At 47.5% G+C, this 25,846-nt stretch overlaps 1 protein-coding gene across 7 annotated transcripts in view; it reads right to left on the reverse strand.

Annotated features, from left to right (window-relative positions):
* The window catches only part of FAM227A (family with sequence similarity 227 member A), a 76,821-nt gene that overhangs the window by 43,503 nt on the left and 7,472 nt on the right, over positions 1-25,846 (reverse strand). For 4 of the 7 annotated variants that reach the window (XM_053226797.1, XM_053226796.1, XM_027070719.2 and 1 more), the window contains 8 exons: positions 20,149-20,218; positions 19,589-19,665; positions 18,608-18,757; positions 11,165-11,266; positions 10,588-10,692; positions 8,583-8,706; positions 3,015-3,122; positions 1,060-1,139 (listed from right to left, as the gene is read on the reverse strand). In XM_053226797.1, coding sequence (XP_053082772.1) covers positions 1,060-1,139; positions 3,015-3,122; positions 8,583-8,706; positions 10,588-10,692; positions 11,165-11,266; positions 18,608-18,757; positions 19,589-19,665; positions 20,149-20,218 — 816 coding nt within the window. Of the gene's footprint in view, positions 1-1,059; positions 1,140-3,014; positions 3,123-8,582; positions 8,707-10,587; positions 10,693-11,164; positions 11,267-18,607; positions 18,758-19,588; positions 19,666-20,148; positions 20,219-21,539; positions 24,766-25,846 lie in introns of those variants that run through there. The other 3 variants (XM_053226802.1, XM_053226799.1, XM_053226800.1) reach the window with 3 other exon arrangements.

The following is a 25,846-nucleotide window of genomic DNA, read 5'->3' on the forward strand; positions in this document are numbered from 1 at the left end:
TTGGCCGAGAGCCAGAGAGTAAACGTTTTTGGTTGTGCGGGCCATGATGTCTGTACTGCAACTACTCAGCCCTGCCATTGCAGTGCAAAGCCAGTTGAAGACCATGGTCAACCAGGGACCGTGGCGGTGTGCCAGTGACGTTCTACTTACAAAAACGGGCAGCAAAAGGCCTCTTTCATTGTTTTCCCAGACATTTATTTGTCCAGCTTTCTGGAAAAAGGAGGCCTTGATCGGTAGCGGTAGCATTTGGTTTCGTGTTATCAGTGGGAGGAGATGCTGGCAATGATGGTGGCAGGAGGGAGCTTACCTGGGACAAGAGGAGTGGCAGGTACAGAGGCCAGGTGTCGGTAGGGGTGTGACGTCCACAAGGAACCGAGAGAACACCCCTGCAGGGGGAGCCGCAAGGGCCCAGGAAGGTGGAGATGGGGCCGGCAGGACGTGGCAGGGTCGCACAGGTCAGTCTACCCCATGGCAAGAGGAAGCCTTCTGAGGTTCGGGAGGTATTTTGTATTTGGGCTGGGGGAGGGTGTTTAGGGTAGGGGGAGTTGGGTGGGGCCAGGGGGGTGACCTAGGACATAATTAGATCTGCATTCTGAAAAGATTGCAGGGGTACCGGGGAGCCTGAGGGGGCAAGGAGCCTGCTGTAATATGAAGGAGCTCAAACTGGAGTGTAGGGAGGGGAGGGGAGGGGAGGGGAGGGGATGGGAGGGGAGGGGAGGGGAGGGGCGGTGCTGGAGCTGCCTAGGAGGGAACCTCACAGGGCACAGAGGGGCAAGCAGGGGTCGAGAGGACAGCCAGGCGCAGGTTTCTGACAAGGACTGATAGGGAGGAAAAGACAGAAAAGCACCTTGAGCTGAGCCTCTGCTTCTTTTCCCTTCACTTCCCCATCACTGCATTTCTGGGGCCACCCTTTGGTGCTCTGCTCACGCACGCAGACCTAGAGGACCACCAGGACCCCTCCCCGAGACGCTGGGCGGGGAGCACAGAGATGTGGAACCACTTGGACGTCACTGAAGCATCTGGGATGCAAAGGGTCTGGGTCTGTGACTCTCTGCTCACCTTCGGGCCCTGGGCTTCCTTGCTCTGGGTAGACTTCTGGAAGGGGTAGCTCTTAGAAGTGGACAAAGGAAACTCTCTTCCTAGGAAGGAGACAAAGTTGTGCTTCAGTTCCTTCTTGTCCTGGAGAGGACACCGTAGACCAGGAGTTTTGACACAGCCCCCTCCCTGGAGGACAACAGACCTCAGGCAAACCAGAGCCCCTCAGTCATTCCACCTGCTGAATGACCTTGGGCAAGTTACCTAACCTCTCGGATCCTGTTAAAGGCTTAAATACCAACTACCTTGCAGGGCTGGTGAGCCAATTAAATAATGTATGCGGAGCCCCATACACAGTGCAAGCACTCAACCCACAGGGGAAAGAAAGTACTGGCTTCAAAAGAAAAACCAAAAGTCGAAAACATCGAAATGAAGACATGTTGGATTAAACCCTGAAAAAAGTAACAATCTATCCATCTCCTAGAGTGTCATTAAATTTGAAGACAGTTCACAGGTTAGATGTTGTTCACTTTGCAACTCCTGTGTGTCCACGGTGATTGCTGGGAAAGCGAACATATCAAGCGGGGGTCATGCTCTTCTCTGAGGCCTGCCAGGCATTCCCTCCCCTGTGTCCTAGACTGGCGCTTCGCAAACTGGACAGCGCTTACGGAGTCCTGGGGGACCACCACGGAGCCCGGTGCAGCCGGGCTAGGGACGCTGACGCTGCTGGTCCTTCTAGGTGGCAAAGGCGTGGCTCTCGGTGTCCGCTGACAGGGGGCTCACCATGGTGGGGACTGTACTGCCTCTCAGGGGGCCCCTCCTCCCTGCTGAGTGGCCTCGCATTCCCTGAGGGAGGCAGACTGAGTGGGGACAATGGCTTCATTGGCCAGAGGGCCCACAGGCTGCCGAAAGCAGGAGGTTGATTAGCCCAGTCTGGGCAAAATTCTGGCCCTCCAGCTGTGCAGGGGCGCCTTGGGCGCATGAACCTCTCTGCCCCTCACCTCCTGCTGTAAGATGAGGGGAACAGGCTCTCTCATAGGGGTAGAGTAGGTGGAAAACAAAGTAACACAAGCTGGCTGGTGCAGAGAATGAGTCAGTATGCAGGATTTTTACTGCTGATCAGAGTACAGCTTTGTGCTTAGACTCACATTCTTTCCGGTATGAACTGTTTCCACTATATTTGAGAAAAAAATAATTTTCTCACTCCTATCCTCCACTTCCAAAGGGTCCTGGGTGTGGCTGAGGGATTTCATTAGTGGGATGTTGTCTGCCCTCTGGGTCCTATTCACCTACTAAAGATAGGGCTTTTCTGTGTCCCTGGGGTGCCCCCATGGAAAGGATAGACCTCCCCCTGCTGGAGAAAATATCCACCTGACCCAACAGTGTGTCCCTTTGGCTTTGCAGTCCCGTGTTTGAATCCTGACTCAGCCACCCACAGGCTGGTTACCCCATAAAGTCCTCTCACCGCTGCCACGAGAAATGCCTCTGGGTCTTCTCACATGCTGTTCCCTCTGCCTGGAACAGTAATTCTCCCCTTCACCCGCCTAAAATACACATCCTTCAAATCTCAGCTTCAATGCCACTTGCCTGCTCAGGGCTGGACTGGGTACTTCTCCCTGTGCTGCCTCAGCACGCTGTAAGCCCCACCACAGTGCCCAATCCAAGGTAGTGTCACTGCGTTGCCTAAATTCCTCCTAGACTGCGCTATGGGTCCCAGTAACCGGACACCCAGAGACACCCAGGAACCGGCATCCATCGTTAGAATACAAAATTCCACCCCTGCAGCCCAGCAATTATGTTGCGCTGACTTTTAAGTGCACCCTGAACATCAGCATTTCAGTCATTTTGGTGACCGGACAGGGGAGCGTCAAAGGGAACCTGGCCCGACTTCCTCAATACTAAGGCCCTGCCCTGCCTCAACTGGATACGGGGGGTGTGGCAGGGCCACAGGGGGCTAAAGTCCACAAGTGGCACCTTACTCTTTAACAGTCGTTTTCTCTGCAAAATTAATTCTTCTCTCCGGAATCTCTCTGGATCTAGTTCCGAGTAGTCCCAGCTGTTATAGCTCTGTAGGCAAGGATATATACCTAGCAGAGAATGAAGAGGGATCGTGAAAACCTCCATAAAAGAGAAGGGAAGCAGAAAACTGAAGCCAGAGCCTCTCCTCCAGGAGCCCCCTGCTGGTCCTAGGGAGGCGGGGCTTCCAGCATTAGCCCCACCCTACAGTGGCCCTGAGCCTTGCGGAGGTGGGGAGAGCACCCCCCCTTCCTCTCTAGGTCCGCTTGGTGCCTTCCTCTGGAAAAGGGAGATGGTGGGGCGCCTGGGTGGCTCAGTGGGTTAAGCGTCCGACTTCGGCTCAGGTCATAATCTCGTGGCTCGTGAGTTCGAGCCCCATATCAGGGTCTGTGCTGACAGCTTGGAGCCTGGAGGCTGCTTGGGATTCTGTGTCTCCTTCTCTCTCTGCCCCTCCCCCACTCGTGCTCTGTCTCTCTCTCTCTCTCTCTCAAAAATAAGATGTTAAAAAAAATTTTAATAACTTAAAAAAACAAAACAAAGAAAATGGAGATGAAGTTCGCCCTGCGTTCCAGACAGCGTGAGTGTCAAGATCCTATCCGGTCACACCAGGACACGTGACCCTGTGTACACAGATGTGAAGGGTTTGTAGACTTTGGTTTTCCTGCCCATCTCCTCTGCTCTTGCTGGACTGGGAACTCCCTGAGCGCAGGACCTGGGCCTTATTCACCTTTGCACCTCCAGGGCTTAGCTCTGGACCTAGCACATAACAAACAGGTGCTTAGCAAGTATTTGTCCAACATCTTATCACACTTAGCTAAGTACCAGAAATGGGTTCTCCCTAAATATTTGATGGTGACACTAATGGGGCTGATGCTTTTTCTTGTAAGAAAACCACGTGCTTCAGAGTCTTGGCTCCTGGAACCTGAACGCTCAGACATTAGAAGGATTCCACTTTCTCCCTCGGTTCTTTGGTGTAGAAAGGAAAAGACCAAGGATCACTTGAGAAGTTTTGACCACCTATGCAAAGATGCTGCCTCCACTGGACAAAGCAAGTGGACGGGGGGGTTTATTGCCGAGAATGCGTTAGGGGAAGGAGGCACAGTCTTGGACAAAACGGGAAATAGGAAGGGCGAAGCGAAGAAAAGAGTCGGAAAATGAGAGGAAGGATGGAGCAGTGGTCAAGACCTAGCTTTGCAGCGGGACAGCCAGGATCTGAACGCCTGCTCCCCTGTTTGGTGGCTGTTGGACTTCTTGGAGTCTGCATATGTTAAGAGGATTAAATGGGTGTGCAAAAAAGGCTGAGCAGGCACAAGGCTGTTCTCCTTGGAAAATCTTGCTTGTGAACTTGGCCTTTGGCTAGCATCTGCGAGTTGTCTGGTAAACATTTCTCTACACTGATATAACTTGCCCTAACTACCCAGAAGTGGGCAAATTCCTGGAAGTGTACAACCTACCACCACTGAATCATGAAGCAATACAAAAGCAGACCAGACCGATAATGAGTAAGGAGATTGAGTCAGTAATCAAAAACCTCCCAAATAAAGAAAAGCCCAGGACGAGATGGCTTCACAGGTGAGTTCTACAAAACACTTAAAGAATTAACTCCAACCTTTCTCAAACTCTTTCAAAAAAACTGAAGAGGAGGGAACACTCCCAAACTCATTTTATGAGGTGAGCATTACCCTCATACCAAATCCAGATTAAGTATGCTACAAGAAAACTACAGACCAAAGTCCCTGATGAATATAGATGCAAAACCTCTTAAGAAAGTACCAGCAAACTGAATTCAGCATCATTTTAGGAGGATCATACACCATGGTCAAGTGAGATTGATCCCTGGGATGCAAAGATGGTTCAATAGCCACAAATCAATCAATCAACATAATACATGTTAATAGAAGGAAAGATAAAAGTCATGATAGTCTCAATCGGTGCAGGAAGAACATTTGTCACAATTCAACATCCTTCTGTGATAAAGGCACTCAACAAAGTGGGGACAGAAGGAACACACCTCAGTGTAATAAAAGCCCCATATGACAAGCCTGCAGCTAACATCATACTCAATGGTGAAGAAAAGCTTTTCTTCTAAGACCAGGAACGAGATAAGGGTGGCCACTCTCACTACTCCTATTCAACATAGTACCAGAAGATCTAGCCAGAATGATTAGAAGAAAGAAAGGAAAAAAGGCATCCAAATCAGAATGGAAGAAGTAAAATCGTCTCTGTTTGCTGATGACCCCATCTCGTACGCAGAAAAATCTAGAGTCCACCAAAAAACTGTTAGAATTAACAAATTCAGTACTTTTTCAGGATACAAAATCAACATATCAAAGTCAGTTGGGTTTCTATACATTGACAAGGAGCTATGTGGGAAAAAAATAAAGAAAACAACCCAACCCCACTCATGATAACATCAAAAACAGTGAAATACTTAGGAATAAATGTGACCAAGGAAGTGAAAAGTCTGTACATTGAAAACTGTAAGACACTGATGAGAGAAATTGAAGGAGACACAAATCAACGGAAAAATATGCTGTGTTCATAGATCAAGAGAATGAATATTGTGAAAACATCCATACTACCCAAAGCCATCTGTAGATTCAATGCAATCTCTCAAAATTCCAACGGCATTTTTCACAGAAGTAGAGAAAACCATCCTAAAATTTGTATGCATCCACGAGAGACCCTGAATAGCCAAAGCAATCTTGAAAAGGAATATAGGTGGAGACAGCACACTCTCTGATTTTAAACTATATTACAAAGCTAAGAAATCAAAATAGTATGGTACTGGCATAAAAACAGACACATGGATCAATGAAACAGAATTGAGAACCCAGAAATCAACCTACACATAGATGGTCAACTGACATTTGATAAGGGAGCCAAGAATGTACAATGGGGAAAAAACAGTCTCTTCAATAAATGGTGCTGGGAAAACTGGACAGCCACATGCAAATGAATGAAACCAAACCCCCTAATTTTTACACCACTTAACAAAAATTAACTTGGAATGGATTACGGACTTAAATGTAAGATCTGAAACCATAAAACTCCTGGGAGAAAATACAGGGAAAAAGCTCTCTGACATTGGTCTTGGCCATGACTTTTTGGCTACGACACCAAAAGCACAAGCAACAAAGCAAAAATCAACAAATGGGACTACGTGCAACTAAAAGGCTTCTGTGCAGCAGGAGAAACAATAGCACGAAAAAGCAACATATGGAAGGGAAGAAAATATTTGCAAACCATACGTTTGATAAGAGGTTAAATATCCAAAGCATATAAGGAACTCATAGACTCAATAGCAAAAATAAGTAAGTAAATAAATAAATAAATAATAATAATAATCTGGTTAAAAATGGGCAAAGGACCTGAACAGTTATTTTTCCAAAGAAGACGCGGCCAACAAATATGTGAAAAGGTTCTCAACGTCACTAACCAACAGGGAAATGCAAACCAGAACCACAGTGAGATATCACCTCACACCTGCTAGGATGGCCATGATCAAAAAGACCAGAGGTAACAAATGCTGGAGAGGATGTAGAAAAAAGGGAACCCTGTGCACTGTTGGAAGGGATGTAAATTGGTACTGTCACTATGGGAAACAGTATGGAAGCTCTTCAAAAAATTAAAAATAGAACGACTCTATGATTCAGGAATCCTACTCCAAAGGAAATGAAATCACAGTCTCAAAGAGATACCTGCACCCCTAGGTTCCCTGCAGCATTATTCACAATAGCCAAGGCATGGAAACAGTCTGAGTGTCCGTCAATGGGTGGATGGATAAAGAAAATGTGGCATATATATACACAATGGAGTGTTATTCAGCCATAAAAAGAAGGAAAGCCAGACAATGCAACAACGTGGATGGGCCTTGAGGGCATTATGCTAAGTGAAATTAGGCAGATGGAGAGAGACAAATACTGTTACGCGATCTCACTTATAGGCGGAAGCTAAAAAGCCAAACTCATAGAAGCAGAGAGTAGACTGGTGGTCGCCAGGGGCTGGGGATGGAGGAAATGAAGAGATGTTGGTCAAAGGGGGTAAAGTTCCAGTTACAGGAGGAATGAGTCCCAGGGATCTACGGCATGATGGCTACAGTTAACAATACTGTGTTGTATATTTGACTGTTGTCATGAGAGTAGCTTCTAAGTGTTCTCACCATAACAACAAAATGATAATTATGTGTGATGAAGGATGTGTTAACTAACCTCATTATGGTAACATTTCCCAACATATTCATGCGTCAAATCGTTACGTTGTATATCTTACACATACACGATGTTATGCATCAATTATACCAATAAAGCTGGGGGAAATTTTTCCCCTAACTGGTGAGAGTGGCAAGCTGTAAAACAGTGTGGCTTCTGCTGAACACCTGCTTTCCTGGAATTTTGGTACATGACAGACAGAGGTCTCTATGTGACCAGCCCCCAGTAGAAAGCTTGGGTGCTGTGTCTCTAGCGGGCTGGGCAGAAACATCACACGTGTTGCTGCATTTTTGTTGCAGAGGGATGACAGTGCCCTGCCTAACTCCTCACGGAAGGGAGACAGCATGAGGAAGCTTGCACAGGAATCCCTCCAGACCCTGCCTGTCATTTCCCTTAGGAATATTCCCTGGCTGGGGGCACCTGGGTGGCTCAGTCGGTTGAGCATCTGACTTCGGCTCAGGTCATGATCTCATGGTCCTTGAGTTCGAGCCCCGCATCAGGCTCTGTGCTGACAGCTCGGAGCCTAGAGCCTGCTTCAGATTCTGTGTCTCCCTTTCTCTCTGCCGCTTCCCTGCTCCCGCTCTCTTTCTCTCAAGAATAAATAAACATTAAAAAATTTAAAAAAAAAAAAAAAAAAGAACGTTCCCTGGCTGTGTAACCTCATTTCACTGCCATAATCTTGGCTGTCAATACTCCTACATGCTGAGACCTGAGAGTTCGCCTAGCAAATACCTTAATGTGGGAACGGCTTGGAGACCCCCAAGACAATAGGAAATGTAAAAGAGTGCTTACTTAGCACAGTACTTAGGACCCAGGAACTTCTCAATAGGTAGGAGATTTTAAGGGCCTTAGAAAATATCTAGGTTGAGAAGAGGGGAGTGGGGAAGGGGAGTGAAAAGTCGTTAAAAGCAAACACCACCCTGGGCACTCACTGTGCGGGCAGCAGGGACAAGGGGACTACAGTTGGGCCACATGGGGTCACCCGGGGGAGGAAGGTTGGGATCGTCCAACCAGCATATGCTTTGGGGTTGCTGAGTTCTGCATCCATCAGCCCACAGCACATGGCCAACTAATGGGGCTCGGCTGGAGCCTGCTCCCTACAGATGCACCGGGCACAAAAAGGGACTAAGAACATCTCAGAACTGTTGTGCAGAAACAGGCGAGATCAGTACTCCACGGGGCTCTAACCGCACACCTTACCTTCTTGAATGTCAACGAGAGTAGAGGATAGCTGCCTCAGTAAAGGGTGTTATGACCTAGGCTCAGGCAGAAAAGTGTTTCCGGAATCGCGTTCCCCAGGACAGAGCAGACTCCTCTTACCCGAAATCCACAGGCTCATTGTGTTGCAGATGTCCGACTTGAAATCGTGCGTGTTGAACCAGGACTGTGGGAAGCAGCAACAGAAGCTGGTGTACAGGGCTTTACTCAGAAGAGATGGCAGCCTCTGGGGAGGGCGGGGGTGGGGGGGGGGGAAGCAGAGCTCAGGCCATGTTCTGGACGTTTCCGCACCCAGAAAAGAACCCCCGACGGTGGAAAGGATCTGTGATAAAACTCTCCACCTGACACCGTGGTGCCTTCCATTCATGGGGGGAGCAGTTTCTATCTGTCATTGGCCCACATCTTGGTGGACTCCTTACCCTACCTGGGGACCCCTCCTCAGACCTCAGGCTAGGCTTGGCCAGCAACCTCCCCCTCTCGCTTTCCCTCTGCACGTGGTCTGAGGCTCAGCCCCTCCTGCCACCTCCAAAGAGTAGCCCGGATGACAAGATACATTTGACCCACCCATCAGAGATTACAGGAAGTACTACGACTGTTATTTTTTTCCCCTCTGCACGCGTGGAACTGTTGTCCCTTCTTAACTACGGTTGAGTTCAAATTACACATTTATATCTGGCTTTGTTCATTTAACAATATAGTAGAAGCGCTTCCTCCGGTTGTTAGAAACTCTTCGGGATTTTTTTTCCCACGAGTGAACTTCATAATATTGTGCTTGAGTAGGCATATCAAAATTTACTTCAACACCCCCCATCGGTGGATACCGTTTCTATGTATGGCACATAGCAGGCAGTCAAAACTTTGTGGAAGGCATGAGTGAAAGCACTTTTTCCCGAGTATTCGATTATGACTTCCAGAAGATGGAATCACGGGGGCGCCTGGGTGGCGCAGTCGGTTAAGCGTCCGACTTCAGCTCAGGTCACGATCTCGCGGTCCGTGAGTTCGAGCCCCGCGTCGGGCTCTGGGCTGATGGCTCGGAGCCTGGAGCCTGCTTCCGATTCTGTGTCTCCCTCTCTCTCTGCCCCTCCCCCGTTCATGCTCTGTCCCTCTCTGTCTCAAGAATAAATAAAACGTTAAAAGAAAAAAAAAAAAAAGAAGATGGAATCACGATAGTAATCATAGCAGCTATGATACGTTGGGGGCTTATCGTAGCAAAAATGTAACGATGCGCTTCTCTCTGAGACTGTCAGAGTGTCATTTCCCTAGATCCTTCACAACCCTGGCGATTATTCTTTTCAATCCATGCAATCCAGCACGTAAAAAGGGGCATCAAATGGCTATTGTTTTAATTTGTATGTTTGACGACTGTTAAGGGTGAACTTTTTTCCCATTTGTATTTCTTCCCTGATGAATTTCTGGTTTGGTACTTTGTCCACTGGTCTAGAAGGGATTTCATAAGATTTATAAGAGTTCTTTTTTTTTTTTTTTAAGTTGTTGTGTATTTAAGTAATCTCTGTACCCAACTTGGGGCTCGAACTCATGACCCCGAGATCAAGAGATGAACGCCCCTCCGACTGAGCCAGCCAGGCGTCCCGATTTGTAAGAGTTCTTTCCATTGTGTGACATATGTGCTCCGTGATTTCTGCAGTTTCGCATTTGCCTTTTAACTTTGTGGTAATTTATTTACGTAGTTAAATCAGTCTTTGTGAATGTATGTATATTCATGCTTTTTAATTTTAAAATCACATGCTTATTTGAATACTACAGGAATATTTAAAGTAGAAAAGGAAGTCTCTTACAACCTCATTCCCCAGAGATAATCATTGCTAAGAGCTGGGTAAGTATTTTTCCAGATTTTTTTTTTTCTATTCATAGGCACACATGCATATATACATATACATTTTTAAACACAGAGTTCTAGAAATTTCTTTGCTTTCCACTTAAAATACGCCATATATAGATCTACCTTATTTTTTTGTGACTACGGCATTGCAAGTCTGTGTATGAATATAGCACAACTTACTAATTACTCCCTCACAGAAAGAATGTTAAGGGCATTCTATTGGCATTAGCGTGATTTTTTGTTCTCCCAACAGTGGTTGATGCTCACTTTCAAGAGAGCCTCTTCATAGTGGGATTTGGATTCATGCAACAAGAGAGACGCGTAGTGTTGGGATATCCGATCAAACAGCTTATTCTGGATCTCCTTGTTTGGCTACCAGGAATAAGAGTGGAGACGGAATTACTAGAGCCTCCTGATGAAACGGCTAAGGTCTCAGGTTCTTAAATACGTACTCCTCTTATTCTCGAGAGGTTGAACCTCCTGTCATTTACGAAATAGTACGCTGATTTTTATAGGATTTATGAAATCGATTTATACGTGGGGCAGATTGTTGAACAAAGTGCGCAAACTCTGGGGTGGGAGGTCCCGACCCTGCTCCCGGCCCTGTGCTTGACCAGCCATGTGTCAGGGACCAGTTCCTGATGCTCAGGGGGCTACGGGACATTGTGCGGAGGCTGAAGCACAGGATGGATGGAAGAGGCATGGGTGGGGAAGGGAAGGGGTGGCAGATGGGGCTGCAGGGGTGCTCCATAGAATCAGAGAGCCTGGTAGCCCATGTTAGAGACATTGGGGTTTATTCCATAGAAAAGTAACTTAAGCAAGGGAGAGAAGCACGCAGATTTACCTGGTACCTCTCATGAAAGATCCACCAGAAGCTATCCAGCCATATGGCTCTTGGAGAAGGAGAAGAGAGAAACTTCTCTAATTCTCTATCGGAACAGAAAGACTTGGGAAGAAAAAAAAAACACAACAACAACAACAAAATTCACATTATTATTGCTGTTGTCTTTGAAAACACAATTTTTCATTGTTTCATGATTTCACTGTGGCTGTGGAGCCACAACCAGATTAATAATCCTCTCCGTTCAGAACCCGCCTTTCCTCCTATGTTCCACAGCTTGTTATTGTCGCTAACCACACCATCTTCCCACCTGTCATCTTTGGAGTCAACTTAAAAGAAACACTTACCCTTTTAGTTTAGTGAGTGCCGACTATTTGCCTTTCCAGGCATTTTTACACATTCTCATCTAACCGCTAAGATAATCACACAAGGCGTGTTACTACTATCCCCATTTTACAGACGAGCCAACTGAGGACCGAAGAGCTGAAGTCTCTTGCCCAAAGAGATAGAGCCAGCACTGGAATCTGTAACTGGAGGCAGCTTCCCCGTTCTGTCACCTACTCTGATCAGCGGCAATCAACAAACACACACGCTACACAGCCGCAAGCCACTGGACCAGGAGATTCTGCGGGGTTCACGGTAAGCACATGCAACTCTAAAATAGGAATTATCAGCGAACTCGGAGGGGCAGGAAATTCAGACTTCGTTGCAAGGCGACCTGGTAACCTGACTCTGATTCCAGAGCTACCATCGTAATAGCGTAATGACGTGTAATATTTGTTGAATGTTTACCATGTGTCTGGCACAGGGCTGTGCCCTTCACCCCCACCTCGTTTTGTTTGTTACCATCTAGGTGGTAGCTACTACAGGCATCCCCGGTTTATAGAAGAGGAAAGGGAGGGTCTGAAAGTTTAGGACTCTTGCCCAAGTTCGCATGGCCGGGGAGGCTCTGAAGCAGGCAGCTTGACCCCAGAGACGCCACACACGCTGCCTCTTAGCATTATGAAGAGCAAAGAGATCCCATTCCTGCCCCCTCTTGGATGCAAAGGGGGAGACTCCTTGGCTCTCCCTTCAGGCCTATGGAAGCTGGGGGCAGGGTGCGTGGATAAGCCTCCCTCATCGGCAGGGAGTTCTCTGAGCCCAGCTCTCTGCTTTGTCTTTTTCACCGTTCCTCACGTTTCCTTAGAGAAAACATACAGTCAGAGCAGTCCAGAGCACAGACTTCGAATCCAGCTGGATTCAAAACCAGCTCTTATGCTAAGAAGCTGTGTGGCCTTGAGCAACGTTATTGAACCTGTATGTGCTCAGCTTCCTCAACCAGACGACAGAGGGAAACTGAAGGACTCCATAAGAATCTGCTTTCTGTGGGAGGCCTGAGTGGCTCAGTCGGTTAAGCTTCTGACTCTGGGTTTTGGCTCAGGTCATGATCTTGCGGTTTGTGAGTTCGAGCCTACTTGGGATTCTCTCTCTCTCTGCTCCTCCCCAGCTAATGCTCTCTCTCTCAAAATAAATAAATAAACTTAAAAAAAAAAGACCCTGCTTTTTGCTCCTTTTTCCTCTTCTATTCTTGCTAGGACCTGCACACCCCACTTTACACAAGCCTCATAATGCAAATGGTGCCTGTCCTCCTGTAAAGTACAAGGAGTTGATGATTTCTTTAGAATAGACATCTAAGGGAGGACCGGGTGAGAATGACCAGAAAAACCATCATATGCATATTCCGGACCACGGATGCTAAACATCTTGATGCCAAGACTCCCGGGCTCCAAGGAATAACACCTGAGCCTTTGTCTTTGTTCTAACCGTTCCCGGATGCCTGAGAGGACACATACACCGGAACACCATCTTCAGTAAAAACCCTAGACCCCAAACATAGGCAAGATTCATATCCCTTTCCTTTCTGAGTCTCCCAGACACTCTGTCTCTACCTGCACTCTCTCTATACCTTTAATAAACTCTGCTTTCACTTCCTGCTGGCCCCTGTTTGATTTCTATCCTGTGTGCAGCCAGGGACCCTTGGACCCAGCCTAACAGCATCACGGAGAATGGAGAGGACAGCGATCGTCCCTGCCTCGAGGACTGCCATGACCGTTACATGAGTGAGTGACACACACAAAGTGCTCAGAACAGTGTCAGGCACTTAGGAAACACTCACTAAAGGTGTGCTAGCTCTTACTTATTTATTCACACTCTTGCTTCCTTTCAAAAAGTTCATTTCAGCCCCTCAACAGCTATTTACTGAGCACCTACTAGGTGCCTAGATGGTGATGTAGAGTCCCTGCCCTGGAGACGTTCACAAGTAAGCAGACATTTATAATGCAGTGTGATGGGTGCCTTAAGAGAAGGAATCCCAGGGGCATATAGAGGGGCTCTGGGGTACCGGGGAGAGTAAAAAGGACTGGATGGGGGTGCCTGAGTGGCTCAATCAGTTGAGGATCTGACTTCGGCTCAGGTCGTGATCTCACAGCTCATGAGTTCGAGCCCTGCGTCGGGCTCTGTGCTGACAGCTCGGAGCCTGGAGCCTGCTTCAGATTCTGTGTCTCCCTCTCTCTCTCTACCCCCACTCTGCTCATGCTCTCTGTCTCAAAAATAAATAAACATTAAAGAAAAATTAAAAAAAAAAATAAATCACAGTAAAAAAAAAAAAAAAAAAAGACCAGAGGAAGAAGGGAGAAGGTACATTAGAGGGGACCGAGATGGCCAGGCAGAAGGCATGCTGAACAGCAGGTGCAGTGATCCAGACAGGAAGGTGTGGGGCTTGAACTTGGCAGTGGCGGCAAGGAGGAGGAGGAGGTACAGGGAAGACAGCAGGTGAATCTCAGTGATGGCTCAGACGCAGGGGTGAGGACCAGGGAGGAGACTGGCTTGTGCTTGGCTGGAAGGCTGCAGTTTTCGATCAGACAGGAGGAGAAGCAGTGTCATGAGTCTGAGAAGGGCAGGAGGCGGGGGGATATGGGAGTCGGAGTGCAGCATGGGGTTTGGAGGTGGTGACACAGTCCCTAAGTGTGATTAGCCTCATGCGGGGAGATGACTCATGTCCACCCCCTCCCCGCCCATGAGTCTGTGTAGAGGAAGAAGACGGAGCAGAGGCAGGGGTCCTGAAGAACGTGGGCTTGGAAGGCCAAAGCATGCTGCCTGCATAGACGGAGAAGCTGCTACAGGGACCAAGGAAGGACACAACTGTCAAGTGCAGGGAGTCATCCTCTGGGCCAGTTCTACAGAGAGGTCGTCTAATGGAACAACAGAAACACATCCTGTGGACTTGGCCTTCTGAGAGCCAAGGGCGGACAGACACGGCCACTTTCAGTGATGGGAAAGGAATGGGGGTGGGTCACAGCAGCACCGAGGAGAGAATGGCAGTGAGAATGTGAGGGCAGCTCTTGGCCTCCGAGGCTCGGCTCGGTGCCAGGCTGGGGCCAACCACTGACCCAGGGAGACGGGCCTTTCGTCCTCATGGAGCTCACGGTCTAGTGATGGCCTCCCGATTCTCCAGAGCAGAGGCAATGTCACTGCCAAGAGGGAAGGTGCGGTGACAGAGGAGAGGGTTCGAGGAGGCAAGGAAGGGTTTGCAATGGCCCCTGAAGAGCCGGAACAGGGTCCTTTTAAAGGTAAGACACAGGGGGGCGCCTGGGTGGCTCAGTCTGTTAAGGGTCTAACTCTTGATTTCAGATCAGTTCATGATCTCACAGTTTCATGGGTTCAGACCCCATCCACCTTTATGTGGACAGTGCAGGGCTTGCTTGGGATTCTCTCCCTCTCTCTCTGCCCCTCCCCCACTTGTGTTCTGTCTCTCTCAAAATAAATAAACTTAAAAAAAAACAAAGGTGGGGCGCCTGGGTGGCGCAGTCGGTTAAGCGTCCGACTTCAGCCAGGTCACGATCTCACGGTCCGTGAGTTCGAGCCCCGCGTCGGGCTCTGGGCTGATGGCTCAGAGCCTGGAGCCTGTTTCCGATTCTGTGTCTCCCTCTCTCTTTGCCCCTCCCCCGTTCATGCTCTGTTTCTCTCTGTCCCAAAAATAAATAAACGTTGAAAAAAAAATTTAAAAAAAATAATAAAAATTAAAAAAACAAAGGTAATGGGGCACCTGGGTAGCTCAATCAGGTCAGCATCCAATTTCGGCTCAGGTCATGATCTCACGGTTCATCAGTTCGAGCCCTGCATCCGGCTCTCTGCTGACAGCTCAGAGCCTAGAACCTGCTTCTGATTCTGTGTCTCCCTCTCTCTCTACCCCTGCCCTGCTTGTGCTTTGTCTATCTCTCAAAAATAAAGAAAAATAAACATAAAATCTTTTAGGTTTTATTTTTTTAATTAAAATTCAATGTTTAGGGGCACCTGGGTGGCTCAGTCGGTTGGGCGTCCGACTTCGGCTCAGGTCATGATCTCACAGTCCGTGGGTTCGAGCCCTGCATCGGGCTCTGTGCTGCAGCTCAGAGCCTGGAGCCTGCTTCAGATTCTGGGTCTCCCTCTCTCTCTGCTCCTCCCCTGCTCATGCTCTCTCTCTGTGTCAAAAATAAAAACATAAAATAAAATAAAATAAAATAAAATAAAATAAAATAAAATAAAATAAAATTCAATGTTTATTTATTTGGGGGGGCTGGGGGGAAGTGCAGAGAGAGAGAGAGAGAGAGAGAGAGAGACAGAGGATCTGAAGCAGGCTCTGTGCTGACAGCAGAGAGCCCGATATAGGGCTCATGAACGGTGAGATCATGACCTGAGCTGAAGTCAGATGCTGAACAGACTGAGCCACCCAGGTGCCCCAATAAAATCTTAAAAAAAAAAAAAAAATTAAAATGAAGCCAAGACACAAATTTGCCTTGAGTTTCCTGGGAGCCGAGGGAAAACACCAGTTATAAGACTAAAATCATGCCAGGGGATGTGTAGTTTTTCTGGGGATTAAGGCCTAAGGAGAACATTCCCCATGGGACCTCAAAAATGGAACATTAAGTAACAGCAGTCACTGTCCTCGGGGCTACCCTCACAGCAAAGTGGCTGTGCCAGTGGGCCTGTGCAGGGCAAGCAAAGTCATGGGCTGGAAGGTCACACAGGGACAACAGGCCCATAAAACATACAACCTATTTGTTCTCAAATCTTTCTCCTATCTATCTATCTATCTATCTATCTATCTATCATCTATAACTTTTTTTTTTATTATTTAAGTAATCTCTACACCCCAGGTGGGATTTGAACTCACAGCCCCAAGATCAAGAGTCACATGCTCTTCTGGGTGAGCCAGCCAGGTGCCCTGTTCTTTTTTTTTGAAGTACAGGCAAAGGAGGGAAAAAAAAGTATGACCTTATCACTCAGTGAACATCGGTGATATCTACTATGGTTCCATCACCAGATTTTCCTGTATGTGCTTACGTAGCATCATACTGTAGAGTTTTATATACTGATATCTTTCATTTAACGCCACAGCATAGCACAATACACTCTTTGTAAACATTGATTTTAATGGCTAAATAGTCCATGATACATATACCCCAAATGACCGTGCTAGTCTTCTATTATTCATCATTAAGCTAATAGCACTGATAATAAAAACTACCATTTTTTGAGAACTTCTGACTTACTAGGCACTGCGCTAAGGACTTTTTATACACTTAAATAAGATCCTTATCTTATTTAATGTTACAATAACACCTCCAGGTAGAGACTGCTTTTATCCTTACTTTACAGCAGAAACTAGAGCCCAGAGAGCTACTTAGCCACCAAGAGGCACTACCTCCCTTCCAGTTTCTTGCTGTCCCAAATAACAATGTGGGGAATATCTTCTTGCACTGTCCTGGAGGGAATGTGACGCTGTGAGTGCCCGCCGCTCCTCCACCCCTCTGCCAAAGACAGCAGGGGACCAGGCACCTGAGCCCAGAGCCCCTACCGACTGGTTAAAGGCAGCTGTCCACTTGCTGACTGCAGTCCATGCTGGAGCCAGGCGCTGGAACTCCAGCAAATACCACTGTCATCTTGGGCGGCGGCTGGCCCAAACAGACCATCACTCTTAGAAAGTCTGAACGCAAGACACAGAGGAATGAGACCGACGGAGCTGATGCAGAGACATCGCCGCCGGAGAGAAGGCAGCAGGGAGAAATCGTGAAGAGAGGAGGGAGTGAAGGAAGGTGGCTGGGCAGAGGGAGAGAGGAGCGAGGGAAAGAGAGACAAAGGGACAGAGGGAGGAGGAGAAAAGAAAGAGAGACGGGGTAGTAAGTGGTTTGAGGCAGCAGTGGGAAGTACAGGTAGACAAGGCTAAGAACCTGGGTCCCGGCAGGGGACGACGATTGGAACTGCTTTGGGGACACCATGAAGGGCGATGAGACCAGCTATAGGGCTGCGGGTACCATTTCCTGGGCTTCCTCCCCTCCCCACACCTCTCTGCACTCATCCCCACCTCTTGAGTGGTCTCACATATTCTAGGCCTTGGAATACCGCCCCCACCCTCCACCCTGCTTCCCAAGGAACCCAGTGTGCTCCAATGCACTGCTCTCCAAGTGGTTGTTCTCCCCAAGGGGCACCAAGGGACGTGGGAGGAAAATACTCTAACTAATGTCTAACTAAGAAAAATAAGAAGTTAAGATTACTAATATATAATGTAGCAGTTGACAACAGAGCATGTATGTATATCATTTACAAAAAAACATAGATCATGATGGTGCACGCTCAAAATTTTTTGCCAATAAGACACATGATCAAAGCAGTCTGGGGGCACCTGAGTGGCTCCGTCGGTTAAGAGTCTGACTTTGGCGCAGGTCATGATCTCACGGTTTGTGAGTTCGAGCCCCGCGTCGGGCTCTGTGCTGACAGCTCAGAGCCTGAAGCCTGCTTCGGATTCTGTGTCTCCCTCTCTCTCTGCCCTCCCTTGCTTGTGTTCTGTCTCTCTCTTGCAAAAATAAACATTAAAAAGAATTTTTTATTTATTTATTTTTTAATTTTTTTTAACGTTTATTCATTTTAGAGACAGAGAGAGACAGAGCATGAACGGGGGAAGGTCAGAGAGAGAGGAAGACACAGAATCTGAAACAGGCTCCAGGCTCTGAGCTGTCAGCACAGAGCCCGACGCGGGGCTCGAACTCATGGACCGCGAGATCATGACCTGAGCCGAAGTCGGTCGCCCAACCGACTGAGCCACCCAGGCGCCCCTAAACATTAAAAATAATTTTAATAAAAAATTAAAAATGAAAAAAAACAGTCTGGAAATGAGTGCTCAGGGAGGAAGAATCTAGGATTTGGAGGGAACATGGGCTTGGGTTCTAATCTCGGCTCAGTTACTTGCAAACTGTCTGGCCGTGGAAACTGACTTACTTAGTGAACCTGACTCAGTCCCTTGGGGTATAGAACGGGGACGGCTATGTCTGTCTGCCACATGGTTGCTGTAAAGCTGGGGTACAGCTGGGCCCACAGCAGGGGGATCACACAGTTGGTAACATTGGTGAGCTGCCCACTCTCTTTCCTTACCTTGCCACTAAGGCGGTTTCTCTCAGCCCGGACCACATTGCCCACCATGTCACAGAAGTTCACCCCATTTGGAAGCCTGTTCGGCACAGCGCTGTTAAATTTATGTGGGTGCTGGTACAGCTCCACCAGCAGATTTTTATTTGCTGTTTTCTGAAACAAAAAGCAGATATGAAAATGAGGTCCATCATTTGACAGCTTAAACTAAAACTAAAAACTAGGATATCTTCCCCTTTTTGTCACGAAGATGGTGTAACAACCTTACAGAAAGTGGACAAAATGGGGGCACGTTCAGGACCCCAGCACCTCTTACCAAATGATTTACATGGTTTCTGTTTTCCCTTTCAGGTTCTGAGCATGTTTACAAATGTGCAGACATAACTCGACTCATGTGACAATACATAAATACACACACACACACACACACACACACACACACACACACACACACACACACACACGGTGTCCTGCTTTCTCCACCTTAGATTTTCCACATTGCTACACTGTCTTCAAATGTATCACTTCAGAGAATAGATCCCGTTATGAAGATGGGCTATCATTTAATTGGCTACTCACGGGTTACCTCCAATTAATATTACTGTCATTAGTAATTTGGAGCATACAGTTTCCCCCTTGGGTTTATTCGTTATGAATTTCTGGGGAAAAAAGGCAATGAAGCAACTATAAAAAATGTGAAGATACAGAAAAGTGAAAAGAGAAAACCAACTGCCATCACCCGAGGCACCTGCTGGAAACATTTTGGGGGACTGAGTTACTTTTCTTTGGTTTTTTAAGTGTGTTTATTTCTTTGTTTTGAGATAGAGACAGAGAGAGCGAACTACTTTAAGATCCTCTAAAAAGGGCACTCTGCAGTTTTCCTGCACCCTCACCATCCAGGTGCCAAGCGTCCCCTCCCCAGGACTAAAATCTCTTTCATGCCCAGCAGAAACCAGTCAGAGAGAGACCCAGCAGCAGATCCCTTACCCTTTTATTGATGAAAGATTTGACATTCCTAGATTCCGAGACTCTGCAAATATGCTGCGATTTTCTGTGACTCTTGTCTGCAGAAGAATGGAAGAAGAGAAAGGATGTAACCACGAGGTCTGTCCATCGCTGTGCAGTAACCATAGCTGTGATGTTTCACTCACTCAGCCTGAGCTGCCAGAGGACAGTCACACTGTTAGTCTCACTGGTCCCCGCCTGAGTTGCTGGCTCCCTGGATCCAGGACCCACCGCAGACAAGCTGTCCCCTTGCCCCCAAGCCTGTTCCCTCGTCTGTAAACGCTGTTCAGCGGCACCTAGCCCACAGTTGGGGGCATTGCAAAGATTTAATACGAGAAGCGCCACGTGGTAGGCCGTCTCTAAGTGCGCCGTCCTTCCCTCCTAACTTGCCCAATGCCAGCAAGTCAGACATGAGACTCCTCCAGAAGAGGACAAAGCTATCCTCGGTTGAAATGCTGGATTCCTGCTTAACTGCACTTGAGATACTAACAATAGCCAAACCCCACAGAAACACCATCAAGGCTATGAGAAAGGATTTTTGCCTCTGTCTCCCGGGTCGCCGTGACTTTTCTCTCTCAAAGCCTTCTTCTCCAACTCAAATCTCTCAATTGCCTTCAAAAACCAGAAAGAAATGGGGCATTAGGGATTCGTGCGGATCTCGGTGCGGGATGAGGGTCAGAGATCAGGCTATTTCCCCTGCTGGTGCGCAAAAGGCCTGGAGCAGAGGTTGTGGCAGCGCCTCCCTGTCCTCCCCGTAGGTGCCAGGGTCTCTGTGGCCACTGGTGTCACTGACCTCATTCCCACCCCACCTCCGCCCCCACCGAGTGTCACCACCGATACATCCCCCCACCTTGCCTTCTCCCACGCTGCCCCTCCTCCTGGCTATGCCTCCTCTTGTCTATACCTCTGAGGAGGTACAGGATGTGGGAATGGGGCTCCAATCAAGCTCCCTGGGCTAAAAGCTATTGTTTAAACTCTCTGTGAGGGGGACAATGATACCTACCTTCTAGGGTCCTTGTAAGGATTGGACATACAGTATTGAGTGCATCTTAAATTTTTTTTAATGTTTATTTATTTTTGAGAGAGAGAGAGAGAGAGACAGAGCGCGCGCGCGTGTGAGCAGGGGAAGGGCAGAGAAAGGGGAAGACACAGAATCAGACTCCAGGCTCTGAGCTGTCATCATGGAGCCCGATGTGGGGCTCGAACTCATAAACAGTGAGATCATGACCTGAGCCGAAGTCAGACGCTTAACCGATTGAGCCACCCAGGCGCCCTAATGCATCTTAAAACACTAGTGTGGAGGCTACTACCAGATAGGAGCTGCTCAATAAAGGCTAATTATTATTATTATTATTATTAATCACCAGACCCTTGACTTCTCAACAGATTTCTCTTGATCTCTGATTCCTCCTCCCCCATTCCCGCATCCCCTCCTGAGGGAACAAAAGGAAAGAAAAATGAATGTCAGTGACCCAACAAGTTGTACTGATCGTCGGCCATGAGCCCGGCACTGCTCTTGGACAATAAAGTCAACGAAGAATGAGGATTCTGTGTCCTCGCCTTTAGGAATTTACCATCTGTTTGGACAGTTGACATCAGCGCACGTGGGCCAAGTAGGTCCTAAATTGCTACATTTGGGTTTGAAGCAATTGAGAGTAGTGTGAACTAGAAGCGTCACAGAGGACCACCCACGAGCACTGGGGGAAACGATGAGGCATCTGTCGTGCTTGATAAACTGTGAAACGCCCCCTCCAGTCTTCTACCCCCTTTATGAGCATGTGCGCAGGTGTATGTAGATGGGGAAAGGGCTCACACTGGTAGGTCTACATGTCAACGCTTGTCACTCCAAAAACATAGGCCAAGATAAGGCATGATGAATGAACGGGAGGGGTATGAGCCAAGGCAGTGGAACAGCGGTGTCTCTGGTCCTTACCGGGATGCCACTTGTAGCCCATATTGTCAAGGCCTTGGAAGGATGGACAGGATTTACACACGGAGAGAGCAGAACGGATAGGTGAACGCTGGGAGACCAGCAAGTTTTAGGCGTCAACGAGGAGACCAGCACTGGGCCGTGTGCATCTGAGATGACAGTGGTACCTACAAGTGGGGCTGTCCCCCTACTTGGGGAGTTTTTCAGATACACCAATTCAATGGAGAAGTTCATTCCTTGCGTCTGCCTCAGCTCATGAATTGTTTACGTACTGTGGCTCCTGAATAGTTCTCTACTTAAAATTTAAAACCAGTAAATAATTTACAAGGTACAAAATCAAGTAGTAGAGTAAAAAGTCTCCCTTCTGCCTCCCTCCACCCAATACCCTTAATTTCTTGCATAGCCTTCCGGAGACATCGTGTTCAAATGAGAGCACGCAGAACACACGGTGCCACGCGAGGCTCTTTTCACTTTTAGTTTTTTTAAAAACCTCCCAGGGGAGTCCGATGATCACTTAGGTTTAGGTGCCACTGCTCTAGGTGGCTGGGAATATGAGGCTGAGATACAGGAGAGAAGCTAGGATTTGCAACCATATCATTCATTCCACAAGTATTTCCTGAGCACCTGCTCAAGGCCAATGCTATGCCCATGTCGGGGATGCAGCAGAGAGCAGCGAACGCTGCTGAGGCTTCAGGGATTAGTGGGGAGAAGCCAGGGGTTTTGAGGTGGCCAGTGCTGTGGTAGGGAGGTACAGGATGCTAGCAATGTGCCCAGAAGGGCCCCTCCACTAGTCTTGGGGTACGGGATGCAGAGAAGTCCCTTCTAGGGTGAGGACGTCCAGGCGGAGAGCAGAAGGAATGTGCCTGCCACTGGGTGAATGGTGAAGCTGTGCTATAAGTGGAGCTCTTGAGGGGAAGGGGGCCGGAAGGAAGAGCCAAGCAAGGGGTACCCGGTGCGGGGCGGTGGAGGGGGGGGGCGCGCTCAGTCGGTTTAGCATCTGACTGTTGATTTCGGCTCAAGTCATGATCTCACAGTTCGTGAGTTCGAGCCCCACGTCAGGCTCTGTGCTCAGTGCAGAGCCAGCTTGGGATTCCCTCTTTCTCTCTCTCTCTGCCCCTCTCCCGTGCTCTGTCTCTCTCATGTGCTCTCTCCTTCTCTCTCTCACTCTCAAAAGAAAGAAAGAAAGAAAGAAAGAAAGAAAGAAAGAAAGAAAGAAAGCTGAAGAAGAGCTAAGCAAGGTTCATGGCCAGAGAGGTAGGAAGCCCACACTTAGGGCATGGAAGAAGGAACAGAAAAGGGACCTGGTGATGTTGGATGTGGGGAGGAGGATCTGGGGCTCATTCGTTCACTAGTGCACACTTAAGAAGCACCTCTTACGCACTAGGCACAGGGCTAGGTGCCAGGCAGCACGGCAGCATGGAGGCTGGAGAAACCCGTCTGGCTATGGCCCTGACACAGGAGAAGTGGCTGCACAGTCAAGGCCCGGTGGACAAAGGGCAGGGCAAACCGCAGCCAGCAGAGCTTGGGCAGGGTAGCCTAGGGATGGGCTCTTGTGGCAGAAGGCAGTGAGCATCTGACAGATTTGACCAGCTGCTTGGGCAGAGGACAGGAAGGACAGGCAAGGGGTCCCTTCCTCCAGGTCATATGAGGACCCAAGGTTGCTCCCACCAGCCCTATCTTGGTTCTCACTGGCCACGAAGGGCACCTGAGGAGATATGCCAATGCTAGGCAATCTTTTTTTCTTTTTAATGTTTACTTACTTATTTTGAGAGGCAGGAGAGCGAGAGAGAGACAGACAGAGAGAGAGAAAGAGAGAGAGAGAGAGAGAGAGAGAGAGAGAATATGGGCAGGGGAGGGACAGGGAGAGAGAGGGAGAGAAAGCATCCCAAGCAGGTTCTGCACTGTGAGCACAGAGCCCGACAGGGGACTCTAGTCCACGAATCGTGAAATCATGACCTGAGCCAAAATCAAGAGTCGGACACTTAACTGACCAAACCACCGAGACGCCCCAATGCTCGACAATCTTAAGTAGCCACCAGATCCTGTTTCTGGGATCAAAATATTCTTTCTCTTGGTTTTAAAATTATCATAAAAAATCACAGAACTGACATGCAAATACATTCCTTTTGTAAACAACATTACAGAAGTATCCAGAGTAAAAAACATGTTTACTCGCCTTCCATACCACCCCCTTTCCAGAAATGACCCCATTGACTGTTTGGTGTGTATCCTTCCAGACTTTTCTCCTACACGTTCATACATATAGAATGTCCTTCCTGTGAGCCAGGCACTCTTCTCGGGCCTGATTTATGGGGCTTCATGAGTTTTAACTCCTCTAATTCTTACAACAACCCTATGAGGTAGATACATTATTTTTGTTATCACCATTCTCTAGAAAACAGAGATTCATAAAGGTTAAACAATTAACCCAGTTTCACAATGTGAGAAAATGGCGGAGCAGGAATTTAAACACAGACTGTCTTATTCCGGAGTCTGTGTCTCTAATGCTATACCTCTCCTGCCTACACAGGCACACACAGAGAGACGAGGTTTCTTAACTTCTATGGAATCACTCTAAGTTGTGTGTGTGTGTGTGTGTGTGTGTGTGTGCGCGTGTGTGTATGTTGCCTTTATTCACAATTTAATTCTAAGCTCTACTCGATGGTGGGGTAGGTAGGGGCAAGTGAAGCTAATGGTCTCCTTGCTGCGTGAGTGAAAACATGGCGAAACCTCTGGGAAAGGCAATTCGACTGTATTTACCAAAATTCGAAATTTCACTTCTAGGACTCTAGCGTGCAGAAATACTTGCAAATGAGCCCCAAGATACAAATACAGAAATATTCACGTGTTCACTATGACGAAAACACCACTGAAATATTTATCGGTAGGGAATAAATTAATGATGCCGCATCCACCAAATAGAATATTATGCGGTCATGAAAAGACCAGGGCAGATCCACAGTCGTGACTTGGAAGCATCTCCAAGAGTTATTGAAGCTAAAAATAAATAAATGAATGAATGAATAAAAAACAAACAAAAGCAGGTTACAAAAACAGTATTTATGGTATGACCCTACTCACATTAAAAAAAGAAAACGATAACCCTAAATATATGTGTTCTATGTTTCTAAATGTATAGAAAAGGTTCTTGGGCACCTGGCTGGCTCAGTTGATGGAGCACGCAACTCTTGATCTCAGGGTCATGAGTTCAAGCCCCATGTAGACATTATTTAAAAAATAAAAATTTTTAATTTAATTTAAATTTTTTAAAATTTACATCCAAACTAGTTAGCATCTAGTACAACAATGATTTCAGGAGTAGATTCCTCAGTGCCCCTTCCCCAGTTAGCCCATCTGCCCTCCCACAACCCCTCCTGTAACCCTCTGTTTGTTCTCCATATTTATGAGTCTCTCATGTTTTGCCCACCTCCCTTTTTTTATATTATTTTTGTTTCCCTTTCCTTACGTTCACCTGTTTTGTCTCTTGAAGTCCTCATAGGAGTGAAGTCATATGATATTTGTCTTTCTCTGACTGACTAATTTCACTTAGCATAATACCATCCACAAAGAAAAATAAAATATTTTTTTAAAAACTCTGGAAGGATACAAAACAAACAATTAACAGTGGTTACTTCTCAGGAGGAAATAAAGGGCTGGGAGTGAAGCAAATTTTACGGTTTACTTTTATACTTGGAGATGGTTTGAATATTTTAGAATAAGGATGCATTGTCCTGGCATTTAAACTTTTTTTTAATTCTAATTTTAATTTATTGGGGGGGGGGTGGTGCAGAGAGATGGAGAGAAAATCCCAAGCAGGCTCTGTATCGTCAGCGCAGAGCCAAACGTGGGGCTCGATCTCACAACTGACTGTGAGATCATGACCCGAGCTGAAATCAGGAGTCAGATGCTTAACCCACTGAGCCACCCAGGCACTGCTAAATTTTAAAAAATAAATCAAAAAGACTAACTCAAGAGATGAACTGACCCCAAAGGTCAGCACCAGAAAAGTTGGGATAGGGGTGCGGCTAAAACCTGCAGAGGCATTCACCAGGTCTGGGCCCTGGGGACAGAGGAGCTTGGTGGAAAGCAAGACGCCAGGGGTAATGGGGTTAGGAGATTTAGTTGGAGTAAAGTGGCAGAAAGATCTGCAAAACACACAGCTGGTAAAGGACTGTTATCCAAAATACACAAAGAATTGTTAAAACCCAACCATAAGAAAACAAACAACTCAATCAAAAAATGGGGCAGGGACACCTGGGTGGCTCATCAGTTAAATATCCGACTTCGGCTCAGGTCCTGATCTCGTGGTT

The sequence above is a fragment of the Acinonyx jubatus genome, chromosome B4 (genome assembly GCF_027475565.1).
Source record: "Acinonyx jubatus isolate Ajub_Pintada_27869175 chromosome B4, VMU_Ajub_asm_v1.0, whole genome shotgun sequence".
NCBI lineage: Eukaryota > Metazoa > Chordata > Mammalia > Carnivora > Felidae > Acinonyx > Acinonyx jubatus.